The 16,280-nt window shown below is 37.6% G+C and overlaps 1 protein-coding gene and 1 pseudogene across 1 annotated transcript; one reads left to right on the top strand and one right to left on the bottom strand.

Annotated features, from left to right (window-relative positions):
• The first annotated feature begins 408 nt into the window (after positions 1-408).
• Positions 409-1,577, top strand: LOC143860312 (EP1-like glycoprotein 4 pseudogene; annotated as a pseudogene).
• Positions 1,578-4,625: 3,048 nt separating this feature from the next.
• On the bottom strand, positions 4,626-15,104 carry LOC143860263 (ubiquitin-conjugating enzyme E2 36). Its single transcript, XM_077370832.1, has 8 exons — positions 14,947-15,104; positions 14,664-14,691; positions 14,298-14,384; positions 10,066-10,124; positions 5,919-5,960; positions 5,758-5,831; positions 5,069-5,166; positions 4,626-4,945 (listed from the first exon to the last, which is right to left on the bottom strand). Exons 1-8 carry the CDS (start codon positions 14,980-14,982, stop codon positions 4,908-4,910), a joined length of 462 nt encoding a protein of 153 aa, XP_077226947.1. The 5' UTR covers positions 14,983-15,104; the 3' UTR covers positions 4,626-4,907.
• Positions 15,105-16,280: the final 1,176 nt, after the last annotated feature.

Here is a 16,280-nt window from a genome sequence, read left to right on the forward strand (position 1 = left end):
CTTATATATATCTAAAACTCTACTTGTGCAGTAATACAGTTCCTATATGCATTTGGAGCGAGCTTACATCTAACTGTGGCTCTTAATATCGCTCGTTTAAGTATTAATAAAATTTAAGTAGATCGGTTTCTCAAATCCTGGGGCCTCAGTGCACAATTCCAGGTTTAAAAACGAACTGTGAGTTGTCTGGCTGACAGATGATGAGCTCCACCACGGCTTGCTAGGTACATATTGCTTATACACCAATTACCAATTACCAATTACTGGGTGTATAACCACATATGCTAAATAATCATATTGAACTTCACAAGCATGTGCATATATAAGATATATGCAAATAATTTTTTAGGCATCCAAAGACGCACAACATTATTGAATATAATAAACCAAAAGTAGCATCCCAGATATATGCAAAGGTGCATCCAAAGACGCACCTTCGGCTCTGATGGAAATCTAGTCCTCGCGGATGTTGATGACCGAGTGGTTTGGCAAACTGGGCATTGTTGGGTTTAAAATACTCCCCAATGGCAACTTAGTCCTCCATGATGGACGAGGTAAATTCATCTGGCAGAGCTTCGACCATCCAACTAATACACTTTTAGTGGGTCAGCTTCTTCGTCTCACAGGACCCACAAAGCTCGTGAGCCGAGTGTCCGATTCAGATGGCTCTGAGGGGCCCTATAACTTGGTCTTGGAATCTGACTTGTTATGTATGTTAAAACTCCCAATTCACCAAAGCCTCTGCTCTATTATCCAGACATGTTTCATGGTTTAGATAGGGTCAACATAACATATGTGGCGTTTAATAGTTCCCCTGCAATGGACACGCTGGGGCTGGAGTGCAAGGAAGCTAACAATCCCTTGCCTTATACTTTATTTTTAAGCACACCCAAATTCAACAGTACGATGTCCATGCTTCGAGTGGAATCGGATGTTAACCTAAAAATCTACAGTAACCTCCTCCTCCATGTTGATAGGAATCCATGGGAGACGACCTTCACACACTCTTATCTAGAGATTGGTCGGAAAGCGAGTGTGGTTTGCCTTAAAGGTGTGGTTCATTTGGGGTTTGTGAGGATAACAAATGTGTGGTTTGTCCTAGTCCCCAGGGCTTTTTGGGGTGGAGCCCTAGTTGCGCTCCACCAAAGCTCCCACAGTGTAACAGTAAGGCGAAAGTGGATTACTACAAAGTGGTTGGAGCTGAACACTTCATGAACAAGGATGAGGAGGGAGAAGGGCCAATGAAGGTAGTTGAGTGTCGGCAGAAATGTAGCAAGGATTGCAAGTGTCTTGGTTTCTTTTACAGGAAGAGTCCTCCAAGTGCTTGCTCGTCCATGTACTTGACACTCTCATCAAAGTCTCCAATTCCTCTCATCAAGCTGTCATAAAGTTCTCGTAGACTCGTACTCTCTTCTTTTTTGTCTGGACTCCGTTTGTCAAGCAAATGAAGTGTAGGCTTCGAATATTTACTTTGGACCAATGAGTGTTTATGTTAAACTCTTGTCTTTAATACATGTACTTCATTTTACTTATTTTCAGTAATTTAAAGCTAGAAGCTTGAAGCTTCTAAATTGAGACATGCTATTACAAGAAAAACCCATCTGGCAATAGAAAATTACTTTACATTGACAGAAAACAGCCAGCACTTTATTGAAAATGCAGTATGTTCATGCAATATATTAAAAAAAACAGTAGAAAACATTGTTTTTTTATAAGCAGTGTTTATAAAACAACAGGGGAGAACATTGAAAATTATAAACATGTCGGAAAATAATGGGAAATGATAAATGCGCCCTTTCATTACTTGGGACGGCCATCTACAATGTATCTGTGACTGCAAAGGTGCTGATGTACTTCCAATATATTTTAATTTTGAAAATAGTCTACACATGAAGATGATGTCTCTGACTTAGAAATAGTGAGCATGGAGAACATTTTCAACATTCCAATATATAAAGGGCGCTGACATCCCCCCCCCCCCCAAGGGATAAAATCCCCCCCTTTAACGGTTTCAGTGATTTTGGGTGGGGGTGGGGGAGGAGGAGAATATCATTTCAGGGTGATGATAAATTCGCACCCCTTCAAAGGACTGAAAGGATTAGGGCTGCAACAGAGTCGGGTTTTTCAAAACCCTAGCCCAACCCTGGATCCCATTATCTCGGCCCTGACCCACCCTGACCCTGAGTCAGGGCCGAAAAACCTCAACCCATTGCCCTCCCTACAGGGCTCAGTGCGGCCCTGGCCCGCCCTGATTGGCCCTGATTAAGCAGGGCCGGGCCCGGCCCGGCCCTGATTGACCCTAGTGCAAATACCTATTAAGAGTGCCAAAAATATGATCAATAAACTAAGAAAAGGAACAAAATAAGACAATATGAATTCAACAACATGACGACAATTAATAATAATAATCTAAAGAAACATCAATCCAAGATAATAAAAAACATTAGCAAAAGAAACATGCACAGATGATTCAATTCTATAATAGAAAACTTAGGGTCGGGCCGGATCAGATGACCCGAGGCATTAACCCAGAACCTGACCCAACCTGAGTCAGGGTCTAAAAAAATGAACCTTGACCCGCCCTTAGGGTTGGAAAATCTAGCCCTGACCCTGTTCGAGCTCAGGGCGTGCCAGGGCTGATAGGGCCAAACTTGCACCCCTAGAAAGGATGGTATGTGGCAGATTTTAACTATTTCTAATGTCAATTCAAGTTATAGGGGTGCGAATTTATCATTGCCCCTATATCAAAAGTAACTTTTGGACTAAATTAATGTTAATAAATTTGTATTGGAAGCTATTTATATTTGCCCATGCTTTCACGTGATGGTGTCTGGTGGACTTACAAGTGCATGTGACATTTTCTCATAGAATTTATATGGTGGACGGCCCGGCATGAAAGTGCAGCCCAAAAATAACTCGGGGGATTCATTGTTTGGGTGATCTAAACCATTTATTTGTGTAACCAGAAAATGAGGAATCAGAATCGTCCGTTTCAATTTCTATTTCCATTACCCTGGAAGCAGAATGGAAAAAAAATAAAATAAAAAATTTCATTATGGTCAGGGCGGAATTAGAACACAACCTCTAGGGGTGAGACAAGATTCCGGTATTTTTTCCCTTTAATTCCATCACAGTGTTATTTCTCAACCCTGATTTCCATTTATTTTTTTAACCAAATACTGGAATAGGATGCTGTTTCCGGCACCTGATTCTGCCAACAAAAATGCACCCAAGTAGCTAAGCCAAAGCGCCTTGTTAGGCATTTGCCTAGGAGCTCCCTTTCATTTTAGAACAAATTTGGCTGTTCCTGAAGACTTAGATAACTCATATCAATTTCTGGTTCAGACCTACACTCTCTTTTGGAGTGTACATGCACGTAATCGGGGTGCAACCCTTGATAGTTGAGAAAACCAAAACCCACTAAAAACCCAAAAGCTGAACTCCTAAATCCAAAACCGCAAACCCTAAGCCCCAACTGCCGTTGGATCAAAAATCAAGGGTGGCAACTATGTCCGTTCACCATTACGTGCAGCTAATTTCACCTCTTTTAGCAGCCCAAGTCAAAAACATGCTTCACATTTGGAATAGTCGCAGACAAAGTCATGGAAAAAATAACTTTCTCTTCCCGAGTCACGAAAAATCATAGCCGAATTTATATCGTACATGCAATGCATGAGGCCATGGTTAGTCAAATGTTAGCATAGAGTTGAATCTCGTAGCAGAGGGTATGATCGATATGATATCAAGGTGCTATCTGCCCATAACCCATCAAATCTCATTTCTGCAGTTTTTTTAATTGCATATTTCGAAACATTCCAACAACACAATTTTATGATATTACATATAGACTATTGCAGTTTTGAAAAATTACAATTTAATATCCAAATGCAGCCTTGAGAAACTATCTGGGGTCCAAAGAAAATGCAAACAAATGGATAAACTAGATAAAAAAGCACAAAAGATTTACATGATTCATCCCCGTATGTAACAACGCCCATGGGCCAAAAAAGATCCAAGCACTACAACTAGAAGCAAAGATTACCAAGTACAAGATACCCAAAAGGTCTACAACCTACCTTATATTGAACCCCAATCCTAATGTCAGTTCAACAATAACACTCAAAACACAGAGAGTACATGATTTTCACATGACAAATCCAGGGACAAAATGTCATTATTTTGTGCTTTGGGGGGGCAATGCCGTTATCCCCAAGGCCCGAATCACATTTTCCAAACATCACATTTGATTAGGACTGAGGAGGAATGCCAAACTAGAAATTACCATTACCTTCGTGGGATTTTTCTCCATGAGGATAGCAAGATGGGTTTTATTTTTATCCTTAGATACACTTGCTATCCTGCATTCGCATCAATCTTTGTTCTTGGACAAAATATTACCAAATCAATATCGGTGCAAGGACAAGCCATTTGAGGATAAAATTATCTAAGCAGGACAGGAACAACTTATCCCAGGATTCCTATCCCTGTAGAGAACAACCCTCTTATAATCATTTCATCCAAAAGATGCTTATAATGGCAATAATTTTATTCTAATTGTCAAGAAAAAACAAACATAATTTGGTGCCCATTCGAAATGTGATAAAATGAGGATGGTGGCCCGAACAGAAGTAAAAGTGAAACAAAATAGCCTTGGAACACATACAAAAGAGTCCACAAACAAAGCTTAGTGTAAGGATAAAGATAAGACAAGGGAGACCCGCACTATGATCTAATCATACAGATAAGAAGACAAAGACCTTAAGATAAGGGAAATGGAAACAGCATAGCTTGGGAGGATTAATTTTGACAGTCCACATTCATGATTTCCATTTCCATGTAAAAACAGGAAAATAGCCACTTAACTGACACAGTAGAAGACATGTTATTTGCAAAAGTAGCAATCCACATCACTCCCCGCTGGCATGAAGACGTGTCCATTCCTTCGCTGTGTCATCCAAATATGGTGTCAGCATTGTAAAAGAAACCAAACAAGCAGTCTAAAAGCACAAAACGGCAAACTAAAATAGTATAATCAGAGAATTCGCAATACATAAATCTTTCCGATTACCTGTTTCCACAGCTTCGGCTTCATTCGCCTTCCAATGTTTTGCAATGTTGTCCGAAAGAGGGTCATCTGGGTTTGGAGCACTGAGAAGTGCTTGAATACTAAGCCAAGAAACAGAATAATTCCAGCAATGTCAGCTTAGTTTGTCTTTGACAATGATATGAATTAGTCGTCTTATTAACAAATACCAAAACATCTTGTCTACATCTCAGGTAGGTGATTAGAAAACCTGAGCAAGAGAAATGATCCCTTATACATATGAGATTGAAATTCTTCAAAACAATATGATACTTGCCTTCTTTTTAAGGGTATTTAAGGACATTCAAAAAACCAATTTCACTTCTCTCTTTCAAATCGAGGATTCGTGTATCAAATCACAAATGCAGCCAAAGAAAATCCTAGTCAACTCGGTGTGGTGAGGCCCAATACTCAATTGATGTGGTTGAGTACTTGGTTGACGAGGTCATTAACTCAGGAGAGTCTAAGGAATTTTGATTGACTTGATAAGGCAAAACATGGAATAGGTCAACAACTCAGCCAAGGTAAAAGGGTGTCGACTCAGGCAAATCAACTATGATGCAGTGGTGTTTGAAACAACAGCCAGGACAGTCTACTGGATGGGCAATTTATTGTTCTGCTTATATTATTTTACTACCCATTTAAAGAGCGTGAAGGGGGGCAGTCATTATTACCTCAGCAATACAGTTCGGATCTGGAGAGCTGGACTCCATTTGTCTTTCAGAATATCAAGACATATTCTTCCAAGCTGCCCACATCAAAACTTTCCTTTTAGAGACAAAAACAAGACGTTACCCTGGAAACAAAATTTTAAAAGGGGAAAAAAACTACTTACCTTGTCAATGTTGGGATGGTATATCTTGGTGAGAAAGCGAACCTATTTATAATCACAATAGAATCAACAAACATCAAAATAGGTCATAAATAAGTAGAACTACAGCAGGATGAAGTAATTTACTCAGATTTGCATCAATAGAATCAAAGCAATGACAGGGGTTCAATAAAAAAAAAACATACTAGCTCAAGAAGACATCCAAATAAAAAGACCCCAAAGTACGGAGATGCGATAGCAGTTGACCAAAAAAATTGAGTTGACCCATTAGGACAGATATGAACCAATATACAGAATAAAACTATATTTTTTTCAATGATTTGTAGACACGGACACAAGTGTCACTTGTCAACACCAACACAGAGTGTCAGACATGGCAACCCTCCAAATTTTTGAAATGGGGACACGGCTAAAACAAAAGTACATATAATTTTCAAAAGAAAAAAAAACAAATGTATATATAATCATGATTTTTGGACAGATTCGTGTTTCGAGTGTCGACACGGAGACGAGGTGTCTCACATGGCAATCCCTAAAAATCTAGAAATGGGGACATGCTCATATACATATACATAGAAAATCACTGGTTAGCATCATAATTTACAACAACATAAATATGGTATTCATTTAACAAACTAATAAATCCTAGGATTGAACAACTATAACAAACATGAGATAATCAAACAACAGCGCATTCATAAATTTAATCTATTTCTCTTTATTCTCTAATATGCAGCGAGAAAGACAGTCCAATAGGATACAATGAATATAAAATTGGAATAAGAGTTTATTTAGGATATTAGGTTTAGGGGAGGAGATATAACAACAAATATTAAAGAAGAGTTAATAAAAGAAGATTCTTAGCTACCTCTGTCTCAGTTCAATTTCAAAAAGAAAGAAAGAAAGAAAAAAAGAGTTGATGATAAAAGATGTAAATACAATTTTCAATAATAGAACGAAATCACATGCTTGACACAGTACAAAAACATGTCACCCACGTTAAGCCAGGCACTTCCATCCATACCAGTGTCGAAAGGAGTGCGTGTCAGTCTCAACATGACACAACACATGTGTCACCAATAAATTGAAAGTGTTAGCTAAATCATAGCTTTTTTCTGTCTTTCTTTTTTCGACCATGAAATGGAACTCTAGCAAGGGATATCGCAATAGGTCTGCAAATGATAGACACGACTTACACAGTGAAAGTAGAGGAGACTCTCTACTACCAAGGTCCTGGGTGTCATTCAAAAAATTTGAATATATATATATATATTTGCATCGCATGAGGTAGCAAAAGCTTCCAAAATAGCTCTCCAAAAGGCATGTGTGTGCGAGTGGGAAATGAAGACGTGATCAAGAGTTTCCTCAGCTACCTTACAAAGAGGACACCCTACTTGCAAAGCGGAAGTTTCTTCATAGCCTCTAGCAAGTACTAATTTTCCTAGCCACCATCATTCAAAAGAAAGTGGCAACTCTGCTGGGGGTGGGGGCAGTCCTTGACCTGACTTAAATTTCACAATCCTCGAAAATTCAACTAAATTTGAATTTCGAAAGGTGCATCACTATCTAAACTTTCCACAAATACATGAAGAATATGCAGTATTTGTTAATTCAAATAGTTTTTTTAATGGTATTCTACAAGTGTTTTAGACAATGGTGATTGCTTCTCTCTTACTTTCCCCCTTACACTTTGAAATGGTCTTCCATGCATAAGAAAAAATTCAAAAAGAACATAGAAAGGGAGGCAACAGTGGAAGGATTGAAGGTTTTTTTTTTTTTTTTGGAGTGATGAAATGTAGAGTGAAAGATGATTTTTTATTGAAATTCTGATGTCTCGACTTCCAGGCGATCTGCTTGACTTAGGGCAAGTCTAACAGAAGTTAGTGGGAACTGATGTCAACATTGATTTAGGGAACTGCATTCATCTCTGAGGCACGGTTCCATCAGCCAAAGAGCCAAACTTCAGCCCCAAATAGCAAATACTCACTTTAACCCTAAACCACAACTATAGATTCTCTATTCCAATATCATTCACAAAAAAAAAAGATTATATATTGCTATGCAAGAGTAAGAGATTGGATTTAGTTTTCATATAAACTCAAATCAACCCTAGCCCTAGACAGAATAGCCAAATTCCAACCTTGAATACTCAGCTAGAGTTTGATGTTTTGTTTCTCAAGCATCAACCACTATTTCGCTAGAAAGATAGGCTTGAGTAATCTCCAAGAATTTAAATAATGAGCCATAAGTGCAGCAATTGGGCCAAATCTGATACCAAAATAGAAAGAGTAGAAGGAATTCCATGTTTCTTTCACAGATGTCTAATATATTACAGTTTAGAAATGGCATGTAAGCCAATGGACATAATGTCCATTACAATAAAGGGAGATGATATTTTCACCCCCTCTGCAGTACGTATTTGCTCCCCTTATGACGTGAACAGTGGGCAACTTTAACATTTTTTGACATCAAATCACGTTTGGGTGGGGGGTGGGTGGGTGAGTGGGTGGCGTGGGGGGGTCGGGGGTCGGGGGTCGGGAGTGCGTACTGCAGCGGGGGTGAAAATATCATCGCTCTAAAGAAAAAATCTCCATAAATAAGATGCCATATATGGCAACAAAGACTATGCTGGACAATATTTAGAAGATGTAAGGGCCACACAAAATGGTTTCTTATGCACATAACATCAAGATCGTGATGTTTTACAAGATAGAGATAATATGCTTTGTTTTACAGTACTTCTAAAATTCTAACAAACTGTAATTGCTGTATTGCTTCCATAAACCCTTTTTTCCTATTTGTTTCTTGGTTAGGCACATATTCTAGGAGTTAACCTGTCGTGAGACCAGCAAGATAGAAATTCACAACAATATATGTAGAGATTGAAAACCAAGCCAAAAAAAAGGAATACCTAAAGAAAGCAACAATACAATACAGAGAACAAGAGTAGATGTTGTTAGAAATGTGACAACCAGCGGCAAAGCAAAGACAAATTGCACTCTTAAAAATCTTGTAGTTCATCAGAATCTCCCAAAAAGGAATGCTTTACATAAATACACCCTCTCACCTTCGAAACACTTTTTCCCTTAGATACAAAACACCTCAGACCTCTAACACACTTTTAACTACAAAACACTCCCTAAAACAGTCACAAAAGAGCTAGACTAAACCTATTGGGATTCTGAAATGATAGAACAGAAAGATTTAGCTCTAATTTTACTATTCACATTTTTCAAATAACATCCAACGTGAAACCCACCTGAACTAATCCTTAAAATCAATTACAGTTTACCTAAAGCAATCCTTAAAATAACTTAAAGTTGACCAAAATTCAAATAAATAAGAGCCATCAAACCCCTGAATTTTAGACCAAAAGAAGCTATCTAGACCCCTATCATCTTTAATTTCATGTGCAGGGGATCCACAATCATGCACTGCATCAGTACATGAATCAATTATGATTGAAAAGATTTGAATAAAGCACTAAAAATATTCTGGAAACGCACTGTTTTCAAAAACAAATCCGCTAATGCTATCCTAGTCATCCTTGAGCATTTCTGGTTATAATATGAAAAATAAACTTCATAAAATAAAAATTAGTTAGATGCGGAAACATAAAAGTCACTTCCTTGCACTAGTTTAGGTTTTATATTTTTTTTTTTGAAAATGGTGATGTTTTATTAACCAAGGTAAAGCAAAGATTGCAACCAAGGTGATCCGTACTATAGGTTTTATATTTGGTGAAAGAAAAAAGCAAAGATGAATTAAGCATTCACATGCAATGGAAATATCGAATCTGTGTTTCTAAAAGGTAAGGGCCTGCTAGGTTCGCATGTTTATCAGGAAGAACGCACATACTACTGCCCCATACATAAATGTGATGAAAACAGCTCTAAGGTATTTTCATTCCATTCTCAAATAGAGGCAGAAAATGCACATGAAGCAATGGTGTGACTCCCCTTCTGCAAAGTACTTCAGACAGATCCATTTGATGTGCTCAAATTCAAAGACAAAACAAGACCTAAGCATAATCATCTAAATATCTATTTGAAGTCAGTGGCAGGTGCTCACTAAATGTGCAACAATAAATGAAAATCCTAAACCACAAAATCAAATATGCCAGGAACTTTCCTATTAACAATTTATATACCTTTGGGGCAGCCATTGGATATTCTTCAGGCAAAAATAATTCCAATTTGAAAACCCCTCCTATATTGCAAAGAAACAGGGAAAGGTCATACTGTATCAGATATTGACCAGAAAAATCTATAAAAAAAAATATTACTCAAATTAACAAAATCCAGTATACTGTATATTTGTTTGCTTATTTTTTTTAATGATATATTATACATCAACTATATGCGTTCATTTATCCCAAATATATTATTATGAAAGTAATATTTCCCACATATCAAATAACATATGGAATGAAAGTCGTTTAAATAATTTCCCACTCAGCAAATAACTACGAAAAGAAAGTAGAACAAGAAGCCATCAAAGTTCAATTCACCGCATTCATGATAAAATTCTCTGTGATGTAACGGCTGGCTAAAAAATGCTTAGTATCAATCATATTTAACTAACAGTTGAAGGCATCTTCTGTATGAAATCTTTCCAGATGAATCACAAGAGAAATGACTAATCAAAAGCCAAAGCATGTGTACTAAGCGAATAGCCACCAATTTTGCTGTTAAAAAACATTGAGAGCAAGAGCACAAGAAAACATGTAAAGGACTGAATGAAAATGAACAAGTTTTCTTTTATCACAAGGTTCAGCCAAGAAAGCTAAAAATACAAAACTTATTAATAACTGAACTTTGAACATCAGGATCGCAGAGATGCTTTTTTGACTAATCAGAAATGTGATCACATAATAATAGAAAAAGCATCGAGCATAAAGAATCAAGACTGTAAATGTGCCTCACTGCAGAGAACTCCATACACCAGTGAAAATATCCCAAAATTGTGAGTTCGCTAATGGAAACATAAACAGGTTGAAAAGCTTTAGGCCGAAAGCCAGTTAAAGAAAAAATCCGGGGAGGACAAACCCCATGTGTTAGACTTGATAAAACACCAAAGGCAATTGAGGTCGGTCCCACTGGGGCCACGTAGCTCACAACAAGAACCTGCTCGTCACACGTTATCGCCTGTTTGCCTATCACCATAGTCGCCACATCAGCTGGATTCCTAAAATGGGAAGCTAAGCATGGCAGTATTGCAGGCCTCAGCTGAAGCGCCTCGTTACAACCAGCGATTGTAAACGAATTTGAATTCGAAAATCCATACAAATCCACACGCGATGGACGACATATGTACCCCAAGGAAGCCGCGAGTGCCTCTGCAGTCATCTCCATCGAACAATAGGACCACCGAAAGGAAGAGAATCGAACGGCGCGCCTTCTCCCCATGTGTGATCCCTGCAATCCGTGTTCTTCCATACATCGTCATCCCCAGACAGCCTAATGATGTTGTTTCTGTTAAAATCATCCAGTAAAGTGATAATCACCTCCAATGAGTCTACTTTGTGTATCTAGATCTAGCCCCCTTACCCTACTGGAGTGGGTGAGCCACGATTCCAAATTTGTAAGTGATGTCAACCTACCAATTCTCCAGCAGCCCCCGTATACATTTGTGAAAATAGCTCAATGGCTTTATCCGTTGAATGGACTCAGCTTCATCTAAATTAGCAGATGTGTTCTCTAATCATAAAGGGGGCCAGGTCGATTCGTTTCCGGCCATGTTCCGCGCTTGCATATATGATGGAAACAGAGGAAAAGGTTCTGAAGTCAAAGAAGAGTTTCCTACCAACGATTTAAGAACCTTCAAAGGGATATTGTGATCAAAGCCCGACTAGATCTTTCCAAACTGCCTACAAGCGATCCTCCGTCTGAAGTTGATGAACTGGCATTTGCATCACTTCCAATCACTCATCTGTGGTGATTTCCTTTCCTCCTTTGCCTTACCATGCCTTGTTCCCTCTCGGCTTCATTGCACATCCCATCTTCTCTTATTTCTGATTTCTTCATCTTGCAGTAATAAAGGGTCGTCCTTTCTGCCGCCGTGACGAGGGTCTTCTATTCTTTCTCAAATACTTGCAGTTGGGTTGGCTGGGTTGTTTGCTCTCATTGGTATCATGAGCCTCTCTTGAACTTCCTAACATCAACTATAAGAGACAATGTCTTCCTCAGTCTTTGCAAACCCGGTGAATCATCTATAAGGCAACATTTAACTTCCCGTCAATAGAAGCTAAGCAAATGATCTCCATAGTCCTTAATCTTACCAATCGGATGCTAGGCTGACATGGGACAAGGACCATATGGGTCGCCTCTTGATGGCCTGATCATACACACATGTGCCATGTAGATCTATGGTTGATCATTAGGATGGAATCAATCCAAACAACAAGCAATAGGGTAGCAGCCAGGTAGATAACTCCTCGTTTGAATACTAAAATAAATACAACTCAGAATGTGACCTGATGCTCATGAAACTCTAAGCCCCGATTGCAACATCCAAATTTCAGAGTATATATTTATTTACTCCGATTTCCCAATATTCCAATCAATAGTTTGTAGCAGGTAAATGATAGCTGAATCCATAAGTGTTAGATAGAAAGGTTAATCACAAGTTGCATAAGATAGATCGGAACCATCCTTAGTAAATCCATGTTGTGATAAATCGGGATCAAGAGAGAAACTGAAGAAGCAAATTTAAATTGCCAGCCATTCACCAAAAAAGAAAGGTTCAAAGTGACTGGAATAAATTAGACATATTGTATAGCACCAATACGAAGTTAAGATTTGTATATATGTGAAAGATTTTGTACGCAAAAAAATCATAAAGCCACTTAAAATATTTGTTAGATGCAGTCATAGAAAAAGTTTGGCCAATATACAAACAATCAAAAACAAAAAGTTGGAATAACACTCATAAGCAGCATGACGAACAAAAATTTAGAATAGAAGGGAGTTCATCGATAATTGAAAAGAAATATTCCTAGAAAGGTCAACAAAAAAATGTTAAAAGAAATATTCCTAGAAAAGGTGGAAAACAAATTGTTAACGCATGTAGAAAAACGGATGAAGAATAGAAATGAAATTGAAACATAAATTTATCGTGACTATGCAAAAAAGAAATATCGTGACTATGCTAAAAAGAAAATGCTATATTGTATTCAGAAGTGACCAAACTTACTGTTATTCAGAAAAGGGAAAATGGGAACTCAAGAGACTTCATCATGGAATAAAAAACTTACATAAATAATGAAAAGAATTGTTAACAATGAGCTAGCATTTCAAGGTTAACTATTACTTCCTCACTTCTGCTTATGTCAACTCGGAACTTTAGCTTAACATGATTATCTCTTTCGTAAGGGCTAAGCATGCTTTCTTGCCTTTGATTCTTTCTTAAGATGGAAACTTCAGGTTCCAAGTAAGAATGCAAGCTTTCTTATCTTTGATTCTTTCTTCAAATGGAAACCTCAAGTTTCAAGTAAGAATGCAAATGTTTTACCAAGTAAATCCCACTAGTTCTTTATTTTTTATTTAAAATTGTTTTAAAATTTCAGAACTAAAACATCCCGTTCCTGTCAATTTTACTAAGCTTTAGTTAGCATATCACCAAATCATCGTGCTCTTAATGTCAGTGTCAAAATTATTTATATGAAAATACGATCCGGATTAAAATTCAGTGATGGAAGGCACAGACTAATGGATAAATGACAAACGCCTACGTGCATTGACTACCATATACTCATTTGCAATGAATGCTTGGTCGACCTGCTTAAAAAAAACTGGGATTTTAGATCAACATACAAGTTCTAGGATTAGATGTTTGCAAGACACCACCAAGGTTAATTCATTCTAAACTCTATGCCGTACAACTTTTAATTTAAAAGGTCTAAAATCCCTATATCAATGGCATGCCTCTGGTTCCAATTTAGCAGATTTGATTAAAAGCAATCATGAGAAAGAATAGACACAAGCAATCGACTACGAAGAGGGCTCCCAAGAGGTAGATCCAAAACGCAACCCCACAGTAAGCTAAAGCCATTTAAAGACATCATCCCATCTTCCAAAAATTCAGAAGTCCTCAATGACTGCAAATAATTCCAGCACGATAAGACGTCAAATGAACTATATGATATGAATTACTTTACTCTTCCCTTGTGCATATATTCTTTAAAATTAAATATCTACCAATTTTCCAATTAAACCAAAATCTATACACAATGGGTTTCACGGATCAAAGGTTAAAGTTGTCCTTCCATTAATTGCAGCAAAGGTATGGAATAACAGATATTTTCCTATAAAAATAACATAAAAGTTGCAGAATGGCAGAGATTTTCAATTCCAATAAAGCATACACTTAAGTGTCTGTTACCTTCATATGGAGACTGTGTCGGTCCAAGAATCATAACATTAAAGTAACGCATGTTGTCCTCTGAAGGAGAAGCACTTATACCAGGAGCTGTACCAAAGGATCACAAACCATAAGGAAAAAAACCCTAATTCTCTAAAAACAAAAACCCTAATTCTCTAAAAAAACAACCTTAAAATTCCCGGAAAACTGTCACTACGAAAAAAATTCATGATCACATACCCTCCGCAATCAATGCACAGTCGCTGATTTACAAAAAAAATAAAAAAAAACGAAGAGCAAACAAAAGAAAACATAATCCAAACAAAATACAAGATTATAGGAAAAAATTGACACAAAACGATGATAAACGAAAAGGGAGAGGAGTACCTGGTTCGCTCAAGAGCCGTTGAGTTTCCTATTTGATCACATAAACAGGAAATGAAAAATCAAAACCAGATCGAAAACCCTAGAACGGAAAAGAAACAAGCGTAGAAAAAAAAAAAAAAAAAAACCAGTGCCGAATGAAAAAAAAAAAAAAAATTTGGGGGAAATTTAAAAAACAAAAAAGAGGATTGAAAGTTCATCCTTCGATGGAAATTTTCCCAAAAATTGGAAGAGCCGATGATCGGGAAATATCAGAGATGGATCGAGAGGAGAAAATCAAAGGTACCTTGATGATCCTCCGAGGTAGATTGCTGTTCGCCATCACAGATATAGGTTAGATTGCGTGAAGAAAAACAAGTAAAACCCTCGTCCCTCTCTCTCTCTCTCTCTCTCTCTCTCTCTCTCAGATTCTAAAGACGATCGATCGATTGCCTAGACCGGGCTTTTAGGTGATATTATTTATTTAAGGAGCTAATTTTCGGAACCTTGAATTTAGGTATTTCCACTTATGATATATTCTCCCTTTGTTTTACTTAGTACAGACCCCTCTAGTGTAAAAATGGAGTCATAAAGGGGGCTGTCCCAAGTAAAAAGGCGGCAAGTAGATCACTTTCCTTTACGAATACAAAAAGGGGAAGGATCAATTACCAATGGCGGACAAACATTAGGTGGAATTATCAACAGGACCCATGCTTTTCAGAAATTATTCACGAGGAACAAAAGAGGTCTTGTCATTAAAAGCTGGACGAAAATGCCCCTTTCCTAAGCAACACGTTTTGCTTTTCCACTTTTCCCTCTTCTCTCTTCTTTCCCTCTTTTTTTTTACTTTTTCATTTTCAACTTTGTTTTTTTTCACCTTACCAGTCATCCTCTTCATCATTTAGCCACCATTGGAGGTGGGAAAACTCGAAAATTTAAAACGTAAGTTCATTCCCATCTCTCTCTCAATATCTAGGTTTTATTTTTCATTTGTTTTAGGGTTTTGCATTTCTCCTTCTCCCTTTCAACGGAGGATGAGGAAGATGAATCGTACGGTAGAAAGAAAAAAACATGAAAATGAACGAGTGAAAAAAAACAGGAAGTAAAAACGTATTCATAAGGGACTTGATAAGCTCATTTGAAATTTGGTAACCCCATTTTGATACTGGATAACCCCAACCCAGAGACTTGAAAACCCCCTTCCAAAAATACCAGTACCCATTGGGCAATTTTATGGAGTTGATAAGCCCATTCGTAAATTGGTAACTGAAATTAACAAGAGGGGAGGTGAATTGATTTTAACACTAAATTATGCCTTTTGAAAAAATATGTATTGAACTTAATTTGATTTATCTTCTCTTGATTAGATTTTTGGTTAGTGCAAATAAGATTAAACAAAATGAAATGCCAAACCAAAAAGAATTTAAAATTAGGGCTGCAACTCGAGCCGGGTTTTACCCGACCCGAAAATAGCCTGGGTTAGGTTCAGGTTTCATGGGTTTCGGGTCGAGCCGGGTTGAGCATTCAAAAGCCCGCATGAATCTCGGGTCGAGCCGGGTTTGAAGGGGCCCGACCCGAGTTACATAAGTTATAGTATGTACATTTTTTTCTATTGTTAGTTAAAAGTTAAAAGTGAAAACC

This window comes from Tasmannia lanceolata, unplaced genomic scaffold (assembly GCF_043159265.1).
Source record: "Tasmannia lanceolata isolate RefF3 unplaced genomic scaffold, GAP_Taslan_0.1 ptg000037l, whole genome shotgun sequence".
NCBI classification, from domain to species: domain Eukaryota; kingdom Viridiplantae; phylum Streptophyta; class Magnoliopsida; order Canellales; family Winteraceae; genus Tasmannia; species Tasmannia lanceolata.

Coding starts and splice junctions, on each gene's coding strand:
- LOC143860263 (XM_077370832.1), bottom strand. CDS start 14,982: ATGGCGAACAGCAATCTACCTCGGAGGATCATCAAG. Junction 14,692..14,946: donor TACCTCGGAGGATCATCAAG/GTACCTTTGATT, acceptor GTGATCAAATAG/GAAACTCAACGGCTCTTGAG. Junction 5,961..10,065: donor ATCCAATGGCTGCCCCAAAG/GTATATAAATTG, acceptor GATTATAAATAG/GTTCGCTTTCTCACCAAGAT.